Source organism: Haliotis rufescens, unplaced genomic scaffold, assembly GCF_023055435.1.
Source record: "Haliotis rufescens isolate VD_foot unplaced genomic scaffold, xgHalRufe1.0.p SCAF_16, whole genome shotgun sequence".
Taxonomy (NCBI): Eukaryota; Metazoa; Mollusca; class Gastropoda; order Lepetellida; family Haliotidae; genus Haliotis; species Haliotis rufescens.
Genome location: NW_025963846.1, coordinates 11,920,369 through 11,945,379, shown reverse-complemented (window position 1 = coordinate 11,945,379; position 25,011 = coordinate 11,920,369). Strand labels below are relative to the sequence as shown.

At 39.5% G+C, this 25,011-nt stretch overlaps 2 protein-coding genes across 4 annotated transcripts in view; one reads left to right on the top strand and one right to left on the bottom strand.

Annotated features, from left to right (window-relative positions):
• Nucleotides 1–25,011, top strand: part of LOC124135079 (origin recognition complex subunit 5-like) — a 44,541-nt gene that overhangs the window by 5,401 nt on the left and 14,129 nt on the right. The window contains exons 1-4 of one of the 3 annotated variants that reach the window (XM_046500285.2): nt 20,259–20,352; nt 22,893–23,044; nt 23,918–24,010; nt 24,773–24,952. In XM_046500285.2, the coding sequence (XP_046356241.2) occupies nt 22,925–23,044; nt 23,918–24,010; nt 24,773–24,952 (393 nt within the window). In that variant the 5' untranslated portion in view covers nt 20,259–20,352; nt 22,893–22,924. Of the gene's footprint in view, nt 1–20,258; nt 20,353–20,401; nt 20,427–22,892; nt 23,045–23,917; nt 24,011–24,772; nt 24,953–25,011 lie in introns of those variants that run through there. The other 2 variants (XM_048396872.1, XM_046500277.2) reach the window with 2 other exon arrangements.
• LOC124135098 (LHFPL tetraspan subfamily member 3 protein-like) lies at nt 1,943–20,077 on the bottom strand. Its single transcript, XM_046500302.2, has 3 exons — nt 19,516–20,077; nt 4,529–4,768; nt 1,943–3,904 (listed from the first exon to the last, which is right to left on the bottom strand). Exons 1-3 carry the CDS (start codon nt 19,922–19,924, stop codon nt 3,747–3,749), a joined length of 807 nt encoding a protein of 268 aa, XP_046356258.1. The 5' UTR covers nt 19,925–20,077; the 3' UTR covers nt 1,943–3,746.

Sequence of the window (25,011 nt, the reverse complement as noted above, 5' to 3'; positions counted from 1 at the left end):
TTACCTGTAACAGGCACAGGTGGGTGATTATACCTATTAAAGTCATTGTTACCTGCTGATGCTACCTGAGGGCCTTGAGGAAGTGGAAGGCATTCGATTGTAAGCTAATTATAGGGGTGGCCTCGGGGATTATATGATAGAAAAACAACATTGGTGTCAGGATATGATGCAGAAAATTCGGGGCAAATTAACAATACTGCATCACTAGTGATAACTTACTGTCAGTCTGAGTATTTCACTATATATCAGTAAACACATGTACTGCTAAGGTAATATGAAATAGGCTCTTTAGAAAGCTTTTATTTAACCTCAAACGAAGACCATCATTACCAGTACAGATGCCTGTAAACACTAGCAGCCGATGCATCATCCTCGATTATACATCCAGTGTATAATATTTCCCTTCTATTTTGATACATTCCCTTGACCCATTCACCATAGTTCATTTCAGAAGTGACATCACCATTTCCTTCTCTCCTATCCGTAACCTAGCACAGAATTTCTCTAATTTGTGAGATGGGGCAGTGGGGTAGCCTAGTGGAAAAAGTGTTCGCTTATCACGCCAAAGTTAACATGGGTACAATGTGTGAAGTCCATTGCTGAATTTTTTTTTCAAGCAGCATAAAACCTCACTCACTCACTCACTCACTCACCCACTCTCACCCACTCTCACCCACTCTCACCCACTCACCCACTCACTCACTCACTCACTCACTCACTCACTCACTCTCAGCCACCCACTCACTCACTCATGAGTGGATGCCTAATTTTAGTGTTGTGCTTTTCGAATCCGGCTCATAACGAAGCTAAGGCAGGAAAAAGGGTACATGTATTTATGATGATTGAATTGAGATGTAATCATCTGGATAATTGAGGACGCCAATGTGTGTGCTACAAACTAGCTGCGGTCACCAAATTTGGATTCTATTAGAAAAACACTAATAGTCAATGGAACAGCCCATACTCTGTGTAGCCACAAGTCATGTCATAATTGTTACAGTTACTGCTGCTATTACAAAACTTAACTGAGGATAGGATGGGGATAGCATATTTCCTGCCCTAGCGTTTCGATTGATGCTTATGCTGTCAGTGTTTGGTTTGTCTAGTCCAGACAAATGTTTCCGGTCCACAGGGATACATATTTGAAGTGAGTCATCTTGTCTGAGTGGTGTGGTTAATTGTTCGTACTTTCAGTCACTGGCTTGCATGGTCCATGGTGGTGTAGCTGGACATTTGCTTGCTGCTCTATCTGTGTAGACAACATTCTACGGTACATTCACTTGTTCAAGTAGTGGGCAATTAACTGTCACATTTAACTGTGCAGTGTTGGGTCCCTTTGAAGAGCCAGAAATCTTTCCTCATCAAGGACACAGGTGGCCGAGTTGTCTTAGGTGCTGCAATTCGCTGTGTAGACTTTCGTCCCTTGGGCATGCCTGAAACTCATGATCGTGGGTTCGAATCCCGGTTCACCTGGATTATGTTTCTTGGTTTGTCAGCACCATACCCATCCTCATGGGTTTCGCTGAAGTGGTAAACGTCTGAGAAGTTGCATTAAGCCCATTCACTCACTCACTCACTCACTCGAGGCAGTTGAGTAGCCTGGTGGTTAAAGCATTCGCTTGTCCCGCCAAAGACCCAGGTTCGATTCCCGACATGGGTACAATGTGTGAAGCCCAGTTCCGGTGTCCCCCTCATCGTGATATTGCTGGAAAATTGCTAAAAGTGACGTAAAGACTCACTCACTCACTCACTCCACATGAAGCTGACAGAAAAGGCTTTCCTCCACATCAAGCTGACACACTGTTATATATCTGCCAATAAACCCAATTCACTCACTGCAGTACTAGAGACAAAGAAATAATCTTTGTGATTGTTCCAACATTGTTGTACAGGTAATATCCTGATTATTGAATAAATTACATTACATGAAATGTTTCAAATATTTTATTTAAATTCATGAAATACTCAATTTAATTCATATATTTTTCATTTGATATTTTTATTTTCACATGGACATATGGATTAATTAAATCTTTTGCATTTTCGTGTACTGTGAAACATTTATTCAAGACATGGAATGTAACGGGGTACATTTTACACTTGGCAATATCATGTGCTAATTAATATCTCAGGTATTTAACATTGTTATAATAAATAATGCCTCATGGAATACATGGCCATGTTGCTTGGCATAAAGTCAATCTTCTCTCTTTAATAACTTGACAGTCGTCATGGTTACATGATTTATTGAGTTTATGTGAACCCACACTGCAAAGTGTCTCAACATGATCGTATCAGGGCTTATCTTATTATCTTCTTATTATCTATTATTGTAGTCACCAAAAACAGCGTTGCATGATCTTTGAGCATAAAAAAGAAATAGCGGTACAAATGTCTTTTGACATCATGTCACATCTTAAAAAGGAAAATCTAAAATAAATGAAGATGAAATCACAGATATGATATTTTATGAACATTCACAACCATTTTGAAACCTTTTTTTTTCATAAATGTTATATACATATATGTTGTATAAAAATATATACAAGAAGTGGTGTTTATGCTGTTGTAAATAAGTTTGTTTGTTTCTATGTATTTTTGTGGAATAAAGACTACAAACAATTTGATTTCTATTTTAGGCTTTCGGCATGAAACATTCAAGGCCTATCTCAATGAAAATGATTCACTTTTTCAAGTGATTTCTTCAGAAATCTGTTTGTAGTTTGTTTTATCGTAAATAATGAAGCTGTTAAAATGTTTTTGCCAAGTTATATGTGCAAGCAGTGATATGTTTACTGGTAACATTTCTTAAAATCTAGAAAATAACATACTGTATTTGACGTAATAAACGACCGCTCTAATAAGCGCCCACGACGATATTTGCTAATATATTGGCTAGTGAACAATCCCAATTAGCACCCCTTCCGATTGATCAATGTACACAAGACTTATTTATGCGCGTATAATACGCACTCGTGTGTTATATGCACCCTTAATTATGGGCAATTAAATTCTGGAAAAATATATCTGTCGTATATAACCATTTCAGTCTGTCAGCATAAACCACAAAATGTATCTTTCAACTCTGTTTATTTTTCACCAAAATAATATTCTAATAAGAGCCCCCTATTTCTAATTTTGAGAGAGCCCTGGGCGCTTATTATGTTGAATACGGTAACTAAACATATATGCAGTACCAAGATAAAATAGGTTGTGATGTATAGACACTTGTCCTTAATTAATCTGTGTTTTATGTACAGAAATATCAACTCTTCCTCAAACCACCGACTTGGCCATTTTCACACATTTGTTTGGGGGACCTTTATGTCCCAAAACTAGTTGTTTGGTGAGTAGTAGAATTTCACCATTACTTTCATGTTGACAGAATGAGGACTGCACAATGGAAAACATACCTAGCATTAAAAGTCACAAGTTCTATTGCAGGTTGTTAGAAGTCGGGACATCAGTACTGACCAAAGGGTTTTGAATGATCAAATGTTTGGCAGTTACTGGAAGATCCATGCACAGCCATGATGGATGAAACAACATTTGCATGTCGTGTTCATTTTATCCATTTTATCAGATAGGGATACGTTACTTAGATGTATGTTTTCGTCCCTTTTTATTTCCATTTGAGCTCACATCAGAACTAACTAGCTATCAATGCGATATAAGATATAAATATCTAGATCACTTGTGCAGTCCATGGCCAATCTGAGATAATATTCGCAGTCAACTACTGTTGTTTAAAGCTGGAAGTTGCCGTTGCCTTGCCGGGGACCAGTCCTGCTTGAGAAATCGGAGTACCGGTCGACATCAGGCTGCATCTCTGGCACTGTGACGATGGGCTTGATTGGCACTGAGTGCTTGGAGAGTGTGTCCCCTGAGTAGCCATTCAGTTCAGCTGGAAAAACAACATTGTTTCCATTAGAGGAGTGGTTGGTCTTTATACCAGGACGAAGAGCATGTGACATTATACATGTTATATCATGACAAGGAGTGGTTGGTCTTTATAGCAGAATGAAGAGCATGAGACATTATACATGTTATATCATGAGGAGGATTGGTTGGTCTTTATAGCAGGACGAAGAGCATGAGACATTATACATGTTATATCATGACGAGGAGTGGTTGGCCTTTATTGCAGGGCGAAGAGCTTGAGACATTATACATGTTATATCATGACAAGGAGTGGTTGGTCTTTATAGCATGAGGCGTGTTTAGTCTTTATATGTGTTATATCATGACTAGGTGTGTTAGGTCTTTACACGTTATATCATGACATATGATAAGGTGAGTTTTTCTTTTCTTTATACATCTGATTACATGACTGGGAATCTTTCACTCTATATCATGGCTAGAGATGTTGGTCTTTGAACATCTTGTATCTAGGCTAGGGATGCTTGGTCAGTTAACATCTTGTATCTGGGCAAGGAGTGTGTGGCTTTTATCATGTTTATACCACAGTTTGGAGTGTTTGGTCTTTTAGTCATTTTATATTACGACTGAGACAAACAGAGATACTCACATTTTGTGACTGTGCCCGTTGTGGAATAGATTTCAATCTTCGCCCTCTTGGACGCAAGGAAGAATGCAAGTACAGCTAAAACCGCTGAGTCGAAGATTCCCAGGATGGCAAGGATGTAGGCCCAGCGGATGCCGCACTCGCCGAGACGGTACTCGTCAGCAGAGCTGCCACAAACCTTCCGGACCTCTTCGTGATCCCAACCGCTGGGGAAGATGACACAGGCCAGGAACATGAACACCGCTGAAAGAGAAGGACATAGATGAGTTACTGTTGCCTATATATGGCCATCTGTGTTTATGATTTGTCATGTCAAGACTAAGAGGAGGACGTGGATGAGTTACTGTTGCCTATATATGGCCATCTGTGTTTATGATTTGTCATGTCAAGACTAAGAGGAGGACATGGATGAGTTACTGTTGCCTATATATGGCCATCTGTGTTTATGATCTGTCATGTCAAGACTAAGGAGGACACGGATGAGTTACTGTTGCCTATATATGGCCATCTGTGTTTATGATTTGTCATGTCAAGACTAAGAGGAGGACGTGGATGAGTAACTGTTGCCTATATATGGCCATCTGTGTTTATGATTTGTCATGTCAAGACTAAGAGGAGGACGTGGATGAGTAACTGTTGCCTATATATGGCCATCTGTGTTTATGATTTGTCATGTCAAGACTAAGAGGAGGACGTGGATGAGTAACTGTTGCCTATATATGGCCATCTGTGTGTATGATTTGTCATGTCAAGACTAAGAGGAGGACGTGGATGAGTAACTGTTGCCTATATATGGCCATCTGTGTGTATGATTTGTCATGTCAAGACTATGAGGAGGACATGGATGAGTTACTGTTGCCTATATATGGCCATCTGTGTTTATGATTTGTCATGTCAAGACTAAGAGGAGGACATGGATGAGTTACTGTTGCCTATATATGGCCATCTGTGTTTATGATTTGTCATGTCAAGACTAAGAGGAGGACATGTAAAATCAATGTATGTACAAATACATTAGGGAATGGGCCATCTAAGTTGGATAACTTTTTCCCAATCCCATTGACCATATATGTCAGTAAAATATAACAACATTAGGGTTATGACAAGGGCCCCTTGATGACCATGCTTAATTTCGAAACACTGTATCTAATTACTCACATCATCCCTACGGACATACAGGCATACCTAATTACATCGTTAAAGGTGTGTGAAGGTAGTGATATGATTACAGGAATTGATACAGGGTTTGATCCCTGGCCGCATCATAACAAAAGACATTAAAAGATGGAACTTGTTGTAACCCTGTCTGGCGCTCGGCATTAAGGGGCTAAAACAAGGACTGGTCGGCTCGGAGTCCGTATACTGTGTGTGGGTTGGGTATTCATGTTAAATTGCGGCATGGTATCTCCGTGGGCTGGCACTATGAATCGGTATAATTACAGACTAGTACAAGCAGCCACATGCATGATCAAGCACAACCTAATATAAGTGCAAAATCTTGGACACAACGTTAATCCCCAATTCACCTCACCTACTGCTGTGAACAGGTTTGGATTAATCCTCCTGTCTGGAGACTTGCATTAATAGCAGTTATATAAGTTTTACAATAGGCAGGTAATTAAGTATACAGGTATTTACCTGTAACGACCACAGGTATGTGAATACACCTGTTGTTACCCTCTTGCTATCCGAGAGGATTGGGCCTTGAGGGTGTGGAGTGCTTTTTATTGTAAGCTAATTGAAGGGGTAGCCTCAGGGATTATACAAAAGAAGAACAGCTTGGGGTCAGGATTTTATGTTCCCTTATCAATAATACTTTTATTTGTATGGATGGTGTTTAGCTATCTTCAAGGGGCCTTCTAATTATAAGTGTATTTTCTTTGATGTTTTTGTAAGATTGGACAACTGTCCTTGTTTTGTATTTTGTACACATGTTTTAATTGTTTTGATGCCATATGAGAGATTAAATAAAAACAACAGATTGTTTCATAATGTATAGGTGTTGAATAAAAAATTCAGATATGTTCTCATTTGTATGATAGATATTTAAATAAAAGATGTCACTAAAAATTCAACTTCTGGTTAAGTCATTCGATCATCTTAATATTACTTTGTTGTCATGGAAACCATTCCATCCATCATACAAGTTTTATCATCCCAAACTGGCTCCGACAGGAGATATCCTTGGGTGAGATCAAGCAATATCTATACTGTAGATATCGCTGCAATGAAATTTCATCACAATGCTTTGCAGACCATTGTGACGTCATTGGTTACCATGACGTCACAATCAAATGACATCACTAATGGCTGTGCTACTGAAGCTTTTAGCAGTACTTTTTACACTTAAGACACTGCTTTTAACTTTCTACAAACTGAAAAAGTTGGAAGAATGATGTTGGATGATAAATAAAATCTCACCCTCGTGTCTTTTGATATCAAGCCTCGGAGTTTTCCCACTTTTATCAACTCGTGTTGATATATTTGATATCAAAAGACACTCGGGTGAGATTCTCTATATCAACATCACAGATATACAATTTGAAGTAAAGCATTCACTGGCATGGACAGTGATAACATAAGGGCACCTGCTAAAAGTCTGAAACTCTCCTAGCCCCAGAATACCTTTGACTTTAGACAACTGACTGCAGGTGTTTGGACTTGAGGCAGACAGGGATGACATCTGATAATAAAGTTATTATGTCCTTATAATTTGGTTCATTGTGCCGGTAGTGTTCATGCTATCAACCACTGGTTTGCCTTGCCCAGATTTATTCACAGCCCTGTATAACGTTGTTATTGATGACATTGACTCACTCACTCACTCTGTTTCTCTTTGGATTGTTGAAGAGATTCCTGAGTCTCCTATGAGGCTGTATGACATTCCTCTCAGTGACCACGCCTATTAATAGCCTGTGTGAGGTGGTATAACCGCCTACCCCTGTCTTGACATTGCTTAGTATGTCATGTTTTGGGCGGGTTTATCTTCAGGAATGGTTCCTGTGTTTGTCTAGTGTTCCATGACGGTGAACCTGTAGAATGTTATACTCTCATGCCTCAAATATCCTCTTTGGAAAGATTATTTGAAATTTTAAAAAAAATAAGATGAAATCATGAATAGATGGTATCACTAATACTATGGTTACTGATTTTAAGGGGGAAAAATCCCTAAATTTTGGGGAGTGCAAAAAGTAAACACCATTACAATTAGTCTTTCTGATTTGATTTTAGTGTTCATCCTTAATTTTGTGCTGGGAATTTTTAAACATGCCAGCATTCATTATATGATAAGAAAATGATTCATTTACAAAGCATATATTCAATAAAACAGTAGTTTTACTCCTTTTTAAAAGGATATCTAGTATATGCTCCATGTAGTTCTGCCAAAAAATAAATTGTTTTTTCATTAAATGAAAAATCCATCATAAAATGAAAAATATGAATTTCAATATTTCAGCATTTCTATCTTTGGGCACATACAGCTTGATGAGCAAAGATTCATTCAGATGGCATACGCTTGATATCACATGCTGTCATGGTTGAAATGGTCACAGATTGTGCTCCTCACATCTGGTCAGCCATGATCAGCTCTCTGCGACAGCGGTATGTTGTGTGTCTTGTCCTTCCAGTTGGGCGTTAAGAATGCAGTTAGGTGTGTTGTATGACATACCAGGTCATTGTATGCATGCTTGGTACATCCATAAATATGACAAACTATATTCGCTGATTCAGCCTTTAACTTTAACCTGTAGTCCAAAGCAATCGTACCGCCAAGATGATCGTAACTCCCATACTTTAACATAGGCTTACGACAGTGGTAGAGCTACGATCGCTTTGTGGAACGGGGCCCAGAGCCTATACAGTTTATTTATCTAGAAAGCTCATGTATAGAATAAATAAAATAAATTAGGGTGGGTGTTGTCCTAGGATCTTTTCTGCTTTATGATGTAACTCTAGAAATATAGATATGTAATTATGACAAGAATGCCTGTCATGCTTAATGTGAACACTGAACCCTGAATCCTTAAATATTGTACCTAAGATAAACTAATGATTTATAATGCTTGACAAGGGGATGATCTGTGACTGTGGTAAAAGGTTTTTTTCCCTTCTAACATTAATCATTGAAATTGATCGAGGTATTCAGGAATACTGCATTTACAGGACTGCTGTGAATGGATAAAGTGTGGTTGCCGTCGACATTTGTACTTAACATAACAAGAAATCCTTGACACAGAACATGCAAAGTATTTACCAAATTTGAACAAAGTAGGTATGGCTCTGAAAGTTTTTGTCATAACAAATGTGGATGGTTATTTTTTTAGGCTTAAGTTACAATACACTACTAATTTGGGGTGAAACGATACAGCAAGGACCATGATACGTTACATATCATGATACATGGGTCATGATACGATACATATAGCGATACATTGGTCATGATACGATACATATTGCAATACATGGATCATTATACATAATGTGATGCACATATTCATGTCAAATTGCATGGAAACTTATTGAATATAAATATTTCAGAGCAGGTTTCAGAAATGTGATGCATCTAACTATTTGATTCGCATTCTAGAAGTTGGTGAGTAAATAGATTCCAACACTGTCATCAACATGATCAATAACAATCTACATTGAAACATTGCTAATGCAATAAGCTCGAAGTAGTTGTCCTTTTAAGTTGTGTTTTCATATCTTCATGCATCATTGTACTACAGGTTTTCCTCAAGAAAACAAGCAAAATAATTTATTTTAGTAGTGTATCATCTTGTATCAATAAAACATGTATCATGTTTTGTAGCAGTGGGACGAGACGCAAATGCATTGGTGGATTGTGATTTTTCACTTCTCAATACAAGTATCGATCACAATCACACTGAGTATGAAAGACCGATTCTTACCTCAAATGTATTCTTTAATAAATGTTACACCAAACACTAATTACCAGTGAAAATGAGTAGTGAAAACGTAAATATTTTTAATCCATTGCACGATACTTGATACTGCCAACTGTAAATCGTTAGTGTGCCAGCTATTTGGCCATCCTGTCTATGAAAAAGATGGCTTAGGCACCACAGATAAAAGCACATGCAAGCATCGTGATACAAATCAGATCGTGAGCAAGATAACGTAATACGTATCAGATTGAACAGTTGGTGTTTCGTCCCAGCCCTAGTGTTTTGTATCATGACATGAAAGTTCAACGTGCACCGGTGTATCATCTCACCCTACAGCTAATAAAACCTCTTCATTTCAAATTATAAATGATTTTCAATTTGAAATACTTTCAGAGCTCCAGACAAGCTTTTGGTGTTGTGGGTATTTTACCCATGCATTTTAAAATCATTGGGTATCAGTAATTCTATCTGGGTATTCAAATTTCTGTCACCCACTAGTTTTTACACATGTGGGTATTTAAGTTAAATATTTAAAAACACTATTCATCTAGTCCCTGCAAACTGGTGTTGTGTGGGTTCGAGAGCTTTATAGGACTCAAAAATACCACGATACTTCCACAAGAAAGTGTGATGGCAAATGATCATGATGTAACTGTCATCGTGGAGTTTGGCAAGGTTGACGGAATGTCCGTTTATAATTTCAAAATAAGTTGCTGATTTGCTTATCGAATACGCAGGGTTACTTCACAATATTTTGATGATACGCAAACGTTTTATTTTTGTAGTGTATCTGTAATGTTCGTTGCGTATTTGATACGCTTGGATTTTATTTTACTGCGTATTTCTGCATTTCTGATGCGTATTTTACGAAGATACGCAGCTTATCTGGAGCTCTGACTTTTGAAACTTATAATCATATGTGCAGATATTATCAAGTCTTTATAGGCTTAATGAGAACCATTTCAGAACAGTAAAGGTATTTGGTGTTTCACCCACGCATAATATATATGATCCGTACAAGTGGTAGGACACACCGCACACACATTATACACTGGTATTTGTTTAGAGGAAGAAGGCCTTTGTGTCTTCTCACCCAAACAAATATGTACAGCTTGTATCATCTACTTGAAAGAAGACATACAAAACGTGTTTGACACGTAGTTTCTCATTAATCCGGTTTGAGGTATTATTGGTGGTAAACTGTTGGTGAATCTTGATATCCTTATCAAGTGATACATTATATATTAAACATTCTTTCTAATAATCAGAGTAGCTTATTGTGATTTATGATATGTGGTTGAGAGAAACGTGGAAACTTACTTTGGGATTATTTGACCCGATGAAGAGATTGAATTTTTGAACACATAGTTTGCAATGTTTGATAGGCATAACATTACCGGGAAGTGGACGGATGACAAAGTAGACACAATTTATAGATAACAACTTCTTTAATACCGTAAAGGCAACGTTTTTGTATAGGCGATCGATCCTTATAGCAGTCTTGCTTGATAGCGGTATAAGGATCTATACCACTGTATACCGAAACGTTACCTTTACAGTATTAAAGAAGTTGTTATCCATTAATTGTGTCTACTTGGTCACATGGTATGCGTTACAGTGTTATCTTTACATATCATACTGTTATAATGCAGATATTTACCACATTCTTACACAGATTCTAAATATTCGCATATCTGAGAACTCAGCATGTCACTTAGCAACTTAGCAGACCGCCTCTGTGGTCTAGTCAATAGAGCATCTGCTCCTTGCTTCGATTCCTGGCCACGTCATATTAAAAGATGTTAAAAGATGGTAATTTTGTTACCCTCCCTGGTGTTCAGCATTAAAAATGCTGAAACAAGGTCCGGTCACCTCGAGGTCAGTATAGTGTGTCTGTGTGGAATAGCCATGTTAACCCTTATGTGCATGTCACTGTTAAAGTACAATCAATTTTAACACAATATTAAACCCCATTTTGCCTTACCCTAGCTTGTTAGCAGGTGTCAAGAAAGGCCTACAGACACTGATATTCCAATCATTTGTTTTAAAGCCTCTTTTGCTTTTGTTGCTTTTATTGGTCAATGCAGGGGCAGTGGGGTAGCCTAGTGGTTAAAGCATTTGCTTGTCACACCAAAAGCCTGGGTTCTATTCCCCACATGGGTACTATGTGTGAAGCCCATGTCTGGTGTTCTCTGCCATGATAGTGCTGGAAGTTGCTAAAAGTGGTGTATAACCATACTCACTCACTCACTCACTCACTCACTCACTCACTCACTCACTCACTCACTCACTCACTCACTCACTCACTCACTCACTCACTCACTCACTCACTCACTCAGCATACCACATAGCTGAAAACACATAAAGCTTATCTTCGAAATGACTCATGACACATCTCAGACATATACCATATAAAAATTCTAACCATCAATGAACTTGTCAAACACTAGCTAACTGAATCTATAATTTTATCCAACTACCTGCATCATTTCTTACATCCTGTTTCTCTGCATGAGTCATTGATAAGACCTGCACTTGAACTGAAGCATTCCGTCTCTTTGTATATATTCCAACAATCGTGTGTGTATTTACACCTACTCATACAGAGCGCGTCAATGTAGGGGGCCTGTGGGTCACTGTTCCTTCTTGTCACTCATACAGTCTATTATAGAGGCTATTTTACTGGCTGAGTTTAGTCAGCCATATATTTCTGCATAGCGAACATTCAGAAGTAGTAAACATTGACAATTCAAAGTTTGGAGATGGTATTTTGTGTCTGTAGACAGGGTTAGAAAAGGTTGTTACTGTCACCAGTCCACAAAAACAATCACTTACAGAATTGCCATCTAACTAATGGTAACACAAGGAAATGCCACTATTGTCCTTCCTGAAGTTTACTGGTCTCGGACTAGCAGATTTACCTTAATTACGAACTCTTAATCTCACTTGGTAAGCTGAGATAATTTGAGGTTGATTGTGAGAATTTCATCCCAATCTTACACAAATGTGAGTTGGGGGTATTTTTGTTTATAGACATGTTTTAAATTGTTAACATGTTCAAGGCATCTATTGGGTCACAGGTGTCCCCGTCGTCTAGGGCGCACAATTCACTGTGCAGAGTTGCGTCCCTTGGGCATGCCAGAAACCTATGATTGTGGGTTCGAATCCCTATTCGCCCTGATTGTGTTTCTAGGTCAGCACCATACCCGTGCTCGTGGGTATCACTGAAGTGGTAAACGTCTGAGACCTGCATCACTTGGGGCTTTTCTCCCACATTAAGCTGACACACCGTGATATAACTGGAATAATGTTAAAGGCGGCGTTAAACCCAGCTCGCTCACTCACTCACTCACTCACTCACTCACTCACTCACTCACTCAAGGCATCTGTGGACATGAACTAAGACTGAGGTGATTCATATGAAACATGAATGTTTGGGTAGGTTTTTATTAAGTAAAGAAGAAAGTATTCATTGCAGTTTTCTTCATCTGCAGGCACTTGGGGATCATAAACTGATGATTGGGTCAGTGATGTGGGTGGGAATGAAAATATAATAATTCATTTATTATCGAATATGGTAGTTTTTATCTCTATATCTAGTTGTTTTACATGAGCACCAGTTCAAAATGAGCAGCAGACTAGTTGGATGAGACCAATGGTGTCTATCCCTGTCGATTGATGTGGGTGGAGATGAAAATATAATTATTCATTTATTATCATGTTTATGACCTCAATGCTGAGTGAAATATTTTACAAAAACAATTTCCTCACTAAATTATTTTCAAACTTAAACTTTGTTGATTTAGTTTTGAATTATTTCTGTGCTAGCTCCCTCTTACCCCATGTTTGGTAAGAGTGAGTGAGTGAGTATGGTTTTACATCGCTTTTAGCCATGTTCCATTGAAATCAGGGCGGGGAACACCAGAAATAGGTTTCACACATTGTACCCATTTGGGAAATCGAACCTGGGCCCTTCGGTTCCAATGCTTTAACCACTAGGCTACCCTACTTCCTCTACCTCCTAAGGTAAGAGTGAAAGAAATCTGAGAATTGAGTGGGCGGGTGTGTGTGTCATCATGCCTGGATGCCATGAAGCAGTCCTAATGCTGATGACCACAACTGATTTTCAGACTTGATTCAGAGATAGGCATGGCCACTAGTCCATTAGTCTGAGACAAGTAACAATCTAAACATACTATTTCTTTTTTATCCTTAAGGTTAGTTATTTTACATGACCACCTGTTCAAAATGAGCTGCAGACCAATTGGATAAGACCAATGATGTCTACTCGTGTAGATTTTCTTCAGGATACCATCAAATGATAATAAAAGGCTATTTCTATATTATATGCATATTTCCACAGCACTCAGGGGCATGCTCAAAAAGCGCTATTTTTACCCCGGTCACTGGATCAATGTGCACTCAAGAATCATTCTCAGCTCCCTGGGGAGTATACAACCCAAGCTGCCTGTTATGCATAAAACAAGTTTAGACTGTTTATTCTGTGTACCATGAACACCAAGCCTGTTTGTTTTCTTTTCCTGGTATTTTTATTGATTGGAAATGTCTGACACAGCATGTTAAATCCATAAGCAATTCTGTGTTCCGTGAAACATTTGATTTTATGTTGACCAGCCACACCCTTATTGTTTCATTTCCTGGAATATTTTTCCCCGATTGGAAATGTTTCGTCTGACAGTACATTTTTCATCAATGAGCAGTTTTGCTTTGAAGAAAGAGGATATACAAACTGAACAAATTTTTGGAGCAGAATGCGTGAGAGAGTGGTTTTGTGTCGAGACGATTCAGCGACGTTGTATGGTGTGCTACATTAACGTATAGAGGAGTGTGTGACAGGGGCGAGGGACTCATTGTGTTGCAGGGACGTGGGTTGTTGTGTTGTGTGTCATGTTATGGGAGAACTTAAAGGTGGTGGAGACAAAGTCCTCATGCATATTTCAAGTTGTTTGCTCCCCCAATGCCCCTGAGCGGGTACCTCGATGAGAACATGGCCGAGTGAGAGAGATGGGTTTTACAGTAAGCCACATGTCAGTTATATCATTGCAGATGAAGTTTGGAAAACCAAAGTGTTTGACAGGAAAGAGTTGTTCAGTTGTATCATGGCAGGTGAACTTTATTTGGATTATGGCGAAGCTAGTAAGTGCAAAACCCCCATTTATGTCATTCAGTGTAATGTAATGTATTGTAATACACATTAAGGTTCCACTGGTGACAGATGGCAGGCAGAGGGGTTTGGTGAAAGAACATCTGACAAATTATCTTTCAATACTTTTCCGAAAGTGAGCATGGATGTCAAGTCAAGGAGAAAATTTTCAACCACTTATAATTTACTTGGTGAAATAAAAAAATAACAAACATGTGTCCGTGTCCCCGTTTTTGTCAGTGTTGCATCTGTTATGAAAATTTGTCTTTTGTGTTTATGGTGTACATTAAGCATTCTGTGTGGTGGTATGAATCCTGCCAGCTGAACGATTTTTTGATTAACACATGAAGCTGAAACATTTTATAATGTATAATTTATCAAATATGCCTTAAACCATGATAGGTCTTATTGTTACAGTCTGTGTAACTTAATTTACATTCTCCGATACCTGTGATGCGCTAGAAGGTTAACAGTCAGATTACTATGGCATCCTACTGGGTACCCATTCACTGCTTTGTGATCAGAGACTCATTATGGACAATGTTACTTGCCTGAGGAGACACCACATGTGTTACATATGATTCGTATGAGGCAGACCTGAAGCCCTAAAAACAGAGGAGTGAAGCTGCCGAACCCATCCACCTACACTCTGCAACCAGTGTTGTTTGACCTCACCTGAAATGTGACCTGTACGACCCGTGAAGATCCGGGTTAGAACTGGGCCCCGTTCCTCAAAGGGATCTTAGCGCTACGATGATCGTAAACCTATGTTAAAGTATGGCAATTACGATCACCTTAGTGATCGCTTTGTGGAACGGGGCCCAGGTCTTCAGCAACCTATGCTTCTGTAACAGGCGACTATGCTTGTCGTAAAGCGACTAACGGGTTCGGGTGGTCAGGTTCGCTGACTTGGTTGATGCATGTCATCGATCCCAATAGCGTGGATCGATGCTCATGATATTAATCACTGGATTGTCTGGTCCAGACTCGATTATTTACAGACCGCCGTCATATAGCTGGAATATTGCTGATGGCGGCGTTAAACAACAACAAAATGAAAAAAATGTGACCTGTACACTGTACACAGGACGACAGGTCACCACATATACGTACATACTTCTTGTTTGATGGTATAACATGTATAGTTTCATTGTTTCTCAATAATGAAAGAAATAGTAGCAGTACAGAATGAAGGTTTTGAAAGTTGTTCCCGATTGAGAAAATATATCAGTGAAAATGTTACTTTTTATTAATGCAGTTTACTGTCCTTTAATTGGTTTATCAACAGGGCTTCACAGTGATGTCAGAGATAGTGAACTTTATTTTGGCTGTGACTTCAGATATATTGAACTTTAGTTTGACTGTGCCTTCAGAGATAGTGAACTTTTTTTATGAAATAAACGATAAATGGGAGAATAAATCATGATGGGCGCAGCTGAGTGGTTTATTTTTACTGCAGTGTTTTACGATAAACAACGACCACGAGTTGTTTATTTCTTATATGAGATATCAACATTATGTACAGCTCTTTAAGGATGTTACTAAAATGTACAAGCTTTTAAAATATTTACACATATTTTAATAATGATTGCTCTCTCAATAGAATCTGACTTTGGCAAAGTCGGACAAGTCCATTTTATGCACAGGTGGGTATTTCCCGCATATTCTCACAATCCTCACATCAATCACCTGTACTTTTTTTCCCAATACCGATTGTCATATCTCACCCGCTTTTGGATTCGATCGTTTGACCTTCCCTAATTATTAGCGTTGCCCAGATACATCTAAGGGGAACAAATCCATAGAAACTCCCCTTTAAAAAATCATCAAGTTGCGAGAGCGTGTTCAAATCTCCAGAAATGATGTCATGATAGAAGAATGTTTTATCATGAAATAAACCACACTTCGTTCTTCATTGTTCTTTGCAATTTATTGTGTAGCTATCTTATATTTTGACTGTGACTTCAGAGATAGTGAATCATATGACTTACATTATAGCACTCTCTCACTTATTCTATGTTTAAGTATGTTTAAGTCAACGTAAATGGATTATGAAGAACGATACCTGCATGAAGTATATGATACTGTCGCTGTATAAATACATTTTTCATTGAAACATTTGTAATGAGAACTGTTTTATCAAAGCATTTGATGATTGTTTAAGTTAACTGGTAAGATAAATAAGTAGGTTTCTTTTGCTTTAAAATATTTAGAAATATTGCAGTCGTCTCAGAGGACAAGAACTGACACACGATAACCATGTTGGGAACTGAACTACTGTCATTGGTGCCATGAACAATGCTTTGACCTCTGGGCTACTTGTCCACCCCTTGTTGGTAATGCATCCTGAAGGGTATCAGTGTTGATGGGGGGAGATGACGGAGGGTGTGGTCAGTGAGGGGGTGAGATGACGGAGGGTGTGGAATCATGTGGTCAGTGAGGGTGTGAGTTGACGGAGGGTGTGGAATAGTGTGGTCAGTGAGGGGGTGTGGTGGGTGAGATGGTGGAATTGTGTGGTCATTGAGGGGGTGAGATGACGGAGGGTGTGGAATAGTGTGGTCAGTGAGGGGGTGTGGTGGTGAGATGACGGAGGGTGTGGCATAGTGTGGGCAGTGAGGGGGTGTGGTGGTGAGATGACGGAGGGTGTGGAATAGTGTGGTCAGTGAGGGGGTGTGGTGGTGAGATGACGGAGGGTGTGGAATAGTGTGGTCAGTGAGGGAGTGTGGTGGTGAGATGACGGAGGGTGTGGCATAGTGTGGGCAGTGAGGGTGTGGTGGTGAGATGACGGAGGGTGTGGAATAGTGTGGTCAGTGAGGGGGTGTGGTGGGTGAGATGACGGAAGGTGTGGAATAGTGTGGTCATTGAGGGTGTGTGGTGGGTGAGATGACGGAGAGTGTGGAATAGTGTGGTCATTGAGGGGGTGTGGTGGTTAGATGGTGGAATTGTGTGGTCATTGAGGGCGTGTGGTGGGTGAGATGACGGAGGGTGTGGAATAGTGTGGTTATTGAGGGTGTGTGGTGAGTGAGATGACGGAGAGTGTGGAATAGTGTGGTCATTGAGGGGGTGTGGTGGTGAGATGGTGAATTGTGTGGTCATTGAGGGCGTGTGGTGGGTGAGATGACGGAGGGTGTGGAATAGTGTGGTTATTGAGGGTGTGTGGTGGGTGAGATGACGGAGGGTGTAGAATGGTGTGGTCATTGAGGGGGTGTGGTGGTAAGATGACGGAGGGTGTGGAATAGTGTGGTCATTGAGGGGGTGTGGTGGGTGAGATGACGGAGGGTGTGGAATAGTGTGGTTATTGAGGGCGTGTAATGGGTCAGATGACGGAGGGTGTAGAATAGTGTGGTCAGTGAGGGGGTGTGGTAGTGAGATGATGGAGGGTGTGGAATAGTGTGGTTATTGAGGGCGTGTAATGGGTCAGATGACGGAGGGTGTAGAATAGTGTGGTCAGTGAGGGGGTGTGGTGGTGAGATGACGGAGGGTGTAGAATAGTGTGGTTATTAAGGAGGTGTAATGGGTCAGATGACGGAGGGTGTAGAATAGTGTGGTCAGTGAGGGTCTGTGGTGGTGAGATGATGGAGGGTGTAGAATAGTGTGGTTATTGAGGGCGTCTGGTGGGTGAGATGACGGAGGGTGTGGAATAGTGTGGTGGGTGAGATGACGGAGGGTGTGGAATAGTGTGGTTATTGAGGGCGTGTGGTGGGTGAGATGACGGAGGGTGTGGAATCGTGTGGTCATTGAGGGCGTGTGGTGGTGAGATGACGGAGGGTGTGGAATCGTGTGGTTATTGAGGGCGTGTGGTGGTGAGATGACGGAGGGTTTGGAATAGTGTGGTTATTGAGGGCGTGTGGTTGGTGAGATGACATAGGGTATGGAATATAGGCCATTGAGGGGGTATGGTGGGGTATTGTCGAGGATGGGGTAGATGTCAGTGGGGGGTAAAGATCATTCTTGTGTAAGAAATTTAAGGGGGTTACTGTGGTCCATGAAAATTGCTGCTATATTATTGGAGCATAGTGACCCTTAAATCTATTACCTATAATATTGGGCTATGACAAGGACCCCTTGACCTTCAGGCATTTGGATGAGTAAGGATTGTTATTATCTGTTTTCCCCCAATATATTGTCGTACTTATCGTATATACTTTCTTGTTCTGCATGGCGCCATGCTTGATGTGCCATGTGTTATCGCTAAGTGAACAATGAACAAAGCTGGTATTGTATCTCTTTGCTCATATGTGCTTTGGAAAATGTTAGATGGTGTATAATATGGGGATCATTTGAGAAAATCTACATATGTGAATTTTTCCTGTAGATCTGCACATTTATATATCATCAGTGAGTGAGTGACTAGTTTTATAACGCTTTTAGCAACATTCCAGCAATATTCCAACATTGTCACAGCGAAATTGGCTTCAAACATTGTTTCCATGTGGGGAATTGAAATGGGCTTTTAGTGAGATGAGCCAACACTTTAACCACTAAGCTAGCCCCTGCCCAGGTGTATAATGAACAACATTGTTCTGTTTAAGCCTAATGTGTTAGCATAAAAAAATAATACAAAATAATATGGATGTTTGTGTCCTAAATCTACTCATTTTGAACAGAACATAACTAAATTTAAAATATTTATGATAGTTTTTTTGTGGATATGACATTGAAAATATATAAAAAAGTTATGTGGAGATGAGACTTTCACCCATATATTGATTGATAGTTATGGCTTTGTAGTTCCTTCTAGTGTGTTCAATTGTGTTTGCATATAAATAGAGACTAACTTGTTAAGAATATTTATGATGGCAATGACAGTCGTTGTTGACAACAGCAAGCATGTGGGACATGTTATACTTGTCAACAGCTATGGCTGATGGAGGCACACCTTGAATATGATTATAACATGGAGACATGCACAGTACCTGATGTGAGTTGGAGAATTCCACAGAAGATGAAGACAGCTGTTTTCTTGAAGCAGAAGAAGAGGAGAAGGGCCGCTACCGTTATCAACATGAGCAGAGCGGAAACTCCGGCAAAAAATGTGGTTGCTTTGAAGGAGTCGTTAAGGATGGTGTTGAAGTCGATGAAGGTGCCGCTGCAGACGTAGATGGCCCTGGAGTTGTCGGGGTAGCAGTAGGAGTAGGCACCGACATGACCGTATCCGAAGCTTTCCGGGGTATCACCAATCCACTGGGGTTGAATAAACGTGACCACATTGAGAATACACCAGATGATGGATAGAAGGCCCCATAGAACACAGATAGCACGGTATTCCTTCATATACCTAAAATAATAGAACTTGGCCGTCTCGGGGTTGAACTTGGGGTCCATAGTGGACAGGTGGTGGACTGGTCAGTCAGATACAGGTCACTCAATGGCAAAACACAAACTGAAGGGGCAAAATGAACGTCCTAGGGTGAGGCACCGGTAGAGCTTGTTTCAGTATACTGTTGTAGTAGGCTTCTCGACTGACTCAAATATAGCCAAACCAGTCCAGCAGGTTTTCAGGACTCTTGCTTCTGCTTGTGTGCTGTCAATGAAGGCTCGGCTATAAATAGCTGTATGGGACTAACGATGTTGATATTCACAGGTGGGCATTATAGACCATAGCCACTAGGCATACACATACACCTTGACAATCAGGTGTGGGGACTTTTGTTCTCATTGAAAAAGTGGCGGGAATGTCGTCTTGCACATGTTAGGATTATGTCTGAGTGATTGTAGCTAGAAACACAGGACATCTTGGTTATAAGGAGAAGGTATAGCTTGGAGGAAGATTCGGAGCTTATAATCCAAGTCTTGTTTGTTAATCTTAACTTAAAATTAGGGACAGGTGACGTGCAGTTTTATCTTAGTTTATGTTTTGTAAGAGAAAGAATAATAATTGTTAATTCATGTAATGTTTGAATTAATTTGAAATGTTGTCATGGTAACTGATATTATTGGAACATGAGGGTCAAAATGGTTAATAATATGTGTTGAAAGACTAATTAATCAACATGTTTTGTTTATCATTATTATTTGTCAAGACAGTTGCTCTAATCCTATACTAATATATCCCTATTTTGTGAAATCTATTTTACACAATTAAAAGATATGTTTACTTCCCATAAGAGTCATACCAGCATTTACATATAATTTCAGATTTTAGACTTTATAAAAAGTGATTAACAGTACTTTCCAGTTTAATTTTTTGTTTTGAGATTTATTTTATTAAAATGGGATTGAAAAGTATTCTTTCTTGCTTCTTGTAAGGATAAAGCTGGTCTAAAATTTGCAACATAAAAAAACCGAAGAGATAATTCAAAATGCTATTGATTAAAAAAAATCTCTATGTTTTGTTTTAAAGAATTCATCTTTTTAATATTTCCAGATATATTTTTTAAAGAAATAAATCTCAAATGAGCCCAGGTAACTCATGTTGGTCAGGAAAATATGTCACATGTGAATTTGTCCTGGTCTTATGAAATCTCTTTGAGATAACTGTATTTATGCAAATAGGTAAATTAAGTACTTGGTTTCAATTGAATATTTGGATAGTTAACTATCTACATCACAACAGTACTGTCAGTAATATTGATAATACCATACATGATACAGGCTTTTGTGACAAAAGGACACACTTGCAGCATGGGAACACAGTGACACAGACTAGCTTTCCTTGTGTTTGTATAACACTGTAGTATTAGTATAATCCTGTGTTAATCCCAGGGGTATTGTTACATTGTTGCTATTGTTCCAGCTGTCTAGTAATACAAAGATATTGGGTGCTAATTGGGTGTGTTATACGGGTGTTACGTAACATGGGTTACAAGTGGTTTGGATATTGAGTTTAAGACTTAGATCTTACCCTTTACTTTTGTTCTCATATTATTTCATATTGGAACTTGTGGGGATTCCGGTTACAAATATAGGTCCCCAGCAACCTAAACTTGTCAAGAGGTGACTAAATGGATCTGGTGGTCGAGCGTACTGACTTGATGAATATCATTGTATCCCAATTGTGTGGATGTGCACAATGTTAATCACCTGATTGTTTGGTCCAGACTCAATTATTTAGAGAGTGCCTTCATATAGCTCGAATTTTGCTGAGTACAGCGTTAAACAACAAACCAAACCATATTGGAAATGGTCAGGCCTATAATCAATATGACAGTATTGTGTTGAATTCCATATAAAACCTGTAGATTTGTGTGATTAATTGTTTAGAAATACAAACTATTGAACTGTGAAAGAACAATGAAAGAATGGGGGTTGAGCCTGTTTAAACTATCCTTGAAATGAACATACCTGATGAATATGATGAAGAACCGTAAGTTGGAACCTGGTCTGTATCACAGTCCCTGAACCATATTATTTTCCCTTCCGCCCAGCCCTTTTTCGTGGAGCTATAGCCATAAATGAAGCAAGTCTAGATTTTCCAGAGGTTCACTCACATCTCACTGGGGCTCCTTTTCAATTTAAATGGAGTTGTTTGTTTCTATCAAAATTATATGTTTTCAGAGACTAAGCATTTGTCAAGTTAAAAGCATGAACATATCCAAATACCTCTTTGTCTACTAAGCTTCGAGAACAATTGTTGATACAGATTGACAAAATGTGTTGAAAATGATGAGAAATTTAGTGTGGTAGATTATAGACAAAAGTGATATTTGTGATCTTTTGGATGGTCTAGATATCATTACATTTTGGCTGACTTCCATCTAAGGACAACCAGAGGTTTAAATTCTTTTAAAAAGCCAACATATATCAATCAATAAATATAAACTATATACACTTTTCAATACCAAGATGGTATAAAAATATCAAAATCACTGTTAAGCTCACTGTTAAACAGTTTTTAACGAAACATTTTGTTTCCATTTGTCTGCCAGGGGCACTTAGTTTAGAATCCTAGATATATATCCATGTAACTAATGCCATATATGTGGGGCGGTCGGGTAGCCTAGTGGTTAAAGCGTTGGCTCGTCACGCCGAATACCCAGGTTCGATTCCTGACATGGGTACAATGTGTGAAGCCCATTTCTGGTGTCCCCCGCCGTGATATTGCTGGAATATTGCTAAAAGCGGCGTAAAACCATACTCACTCACTCACTCACTAATGCCATATATGACTGGCACTGGTCAAAGCGACATTAGACCCAAATCACTCACTCACTCTTGCATGTGCTTGACTTAAATGAGTTACACAATGTGAACCAGGGATCTCACCACAACTATGATCTTTGTCATAGATATTTGATCAAATTAAACATGATCTCTGAATGTGTTCAATGAAGTTATTTGGTTTTTTTTCCAGATTAAACAGCTTCCTGTGCGTCTGCCTGTACAATGTCAGTAGAGTGTGAGACCTACTGCTGGGGTCACGACCCTACTGCCCTTGAAAATCTCAGGAAGCGAACTCCATGCAGGTCATCACAGATTGAAACTCTTCTACAGCTCTTTGGTGATGTAAGTAAATTTCTTCAATCATTTCTAAGTTTGAAGCATACTTATTAAAGTCATCAATCATAAAAGCATGATGGAAGTTAATTTTGCAATATAGTTGCAAATGTGTTACAATGTCGTCAAGATGACAGGAATTAAATTCATATATTATTTACCATTTTAGACTCCACATCATTAGCCCTGAACAGAGCCTGGTTAGAGGTGAGGTGAGGTTAAATGGGTTTAAGGTCGCGTCCAAGGTTATTGCACTTATATAGCGACGTGCATGCACGTGTGTGTGTGTGGCTGCTTGTACTAGTCTGGAGTGATGCCGATTTATAGTGCTAGCTCACTGAGATACCATGCTGCAGTTTAACATGAATACCCCACTCAGACACAGTATACTGACTCCGAGCCGACCACTCCTTGTTTTAGCCCCTTAATGCCGAGCGCCAGACAGGGTAGCAACAAGTACCATCTTTAACGTCTTTTGGTATGACGCGGCCGGGGATCGAACCCCGGACCTTCTGCTCTCTGGGCGGACGCTCTACCACTAGACCACGGAGGCGGTCTGACCCTGGTACATGGGTACAATGTGTGACCCTCATTTCTGGTGTCCCCTGCCTTGATATTGCTGGAATATTGCTAAAAGCAGCGTGAAACCGAAGACCCGGGTTCGATTCCCGATATGGGTACAACATGTGAAGCCCATATCTGGTGTTTCTCTTTAGTGAAAGATCATTTCAAATTATTTTTATTTCAGTGTGATGTTTGGCACAGATGCTAGTACCTTGTTTGCTTGTAAAGGTAGTAGCATCTACCGAAATGTCTCTTTCAAGAAAAAAAGAGGTTGAATTCCATGTCAGCTCTGTGTTCAAGTTGTGTTTCTGTTTGCAGGCGGCTCACTACACTCCCCCAGCTCTGTTTGTGTACGGACATACGGCCACCGGCAAGTCCTGCATCATCAACGGCATCCTCAGGTCACTGAAGGTGAGGAGGGACTGTTGCTCAGGATGAGAGTTAGTTTGGTTTTACGCCGCTTTTAGCAATATTCCAGCAATATCATGGCGGGGGACACCAGAAATGGGCTTCACACATTGTACCCATGTTGTGATTCGAACCCTGATTCGGCGTGACGAGCGTACGCTTTAACCACTAGGGTACCCGACCGCCCCTGCTCAGGATGATGATGATGATGATGATGATGATCAGTGTTTGAAATGAAGTATGAAAGTCCTGGGATCTTTGTCATTATCGTAATAGTAAAAATCCATAGATTCAAATACCATAGCAGAAGACATCAAGGACTCCAGGTCCTTCAATTTTGAAAACTAAAGTTGATGATAATTATATAAAGAGGATAAAAAGGATAAAGAGGATATTTGCTCAGTTTGGCAAAAAAACTTAACTTGACAAGAGTCCATTTAAAATCCGCTTTTTTGTTTTGTTTCAATAACTATCTACACTTTTGCAAAACCAAATTAATTCTTTACACTATTTTATTTGGTGAGGGTTTGAACACCTTTGTGTTTGAAGAGTTATCTCCCTTGGCCCATTAGCCTTACAAGATATTATCATTGTTTAACTAAAGCACACTTTACCATTGCTTTGGTGTTTTTGCTTCTGAGGTTGTCGCCAAAATATATTATGCTTTAATGTGCAATATGGCTGATATCAGTTTAAGTTGAAAAGGTTACCATGGTTATGTTTTTAGTTAAAATATAATTTTTCATATCGTTTCTCTATGATCAGCTTCCCCATGTTCCTGTGAACTGTGTTGAGTGCTACAGCTCACGCTTCCTGTACGAGCACATCCTCAACAACCTTCCCTCCACCGACAACAGCACACGTTGTGACAACATGAACGATTTTGTTCGTCTTCTGCAGCAGAGGATACAAGAATCTCAACTCCACGATCAGACAGTCTATATTGTGAGTGCAGTTCTTGTGGTGAACAGTCGCTTTATCCGGACCATTGGATGGCCTTTCTC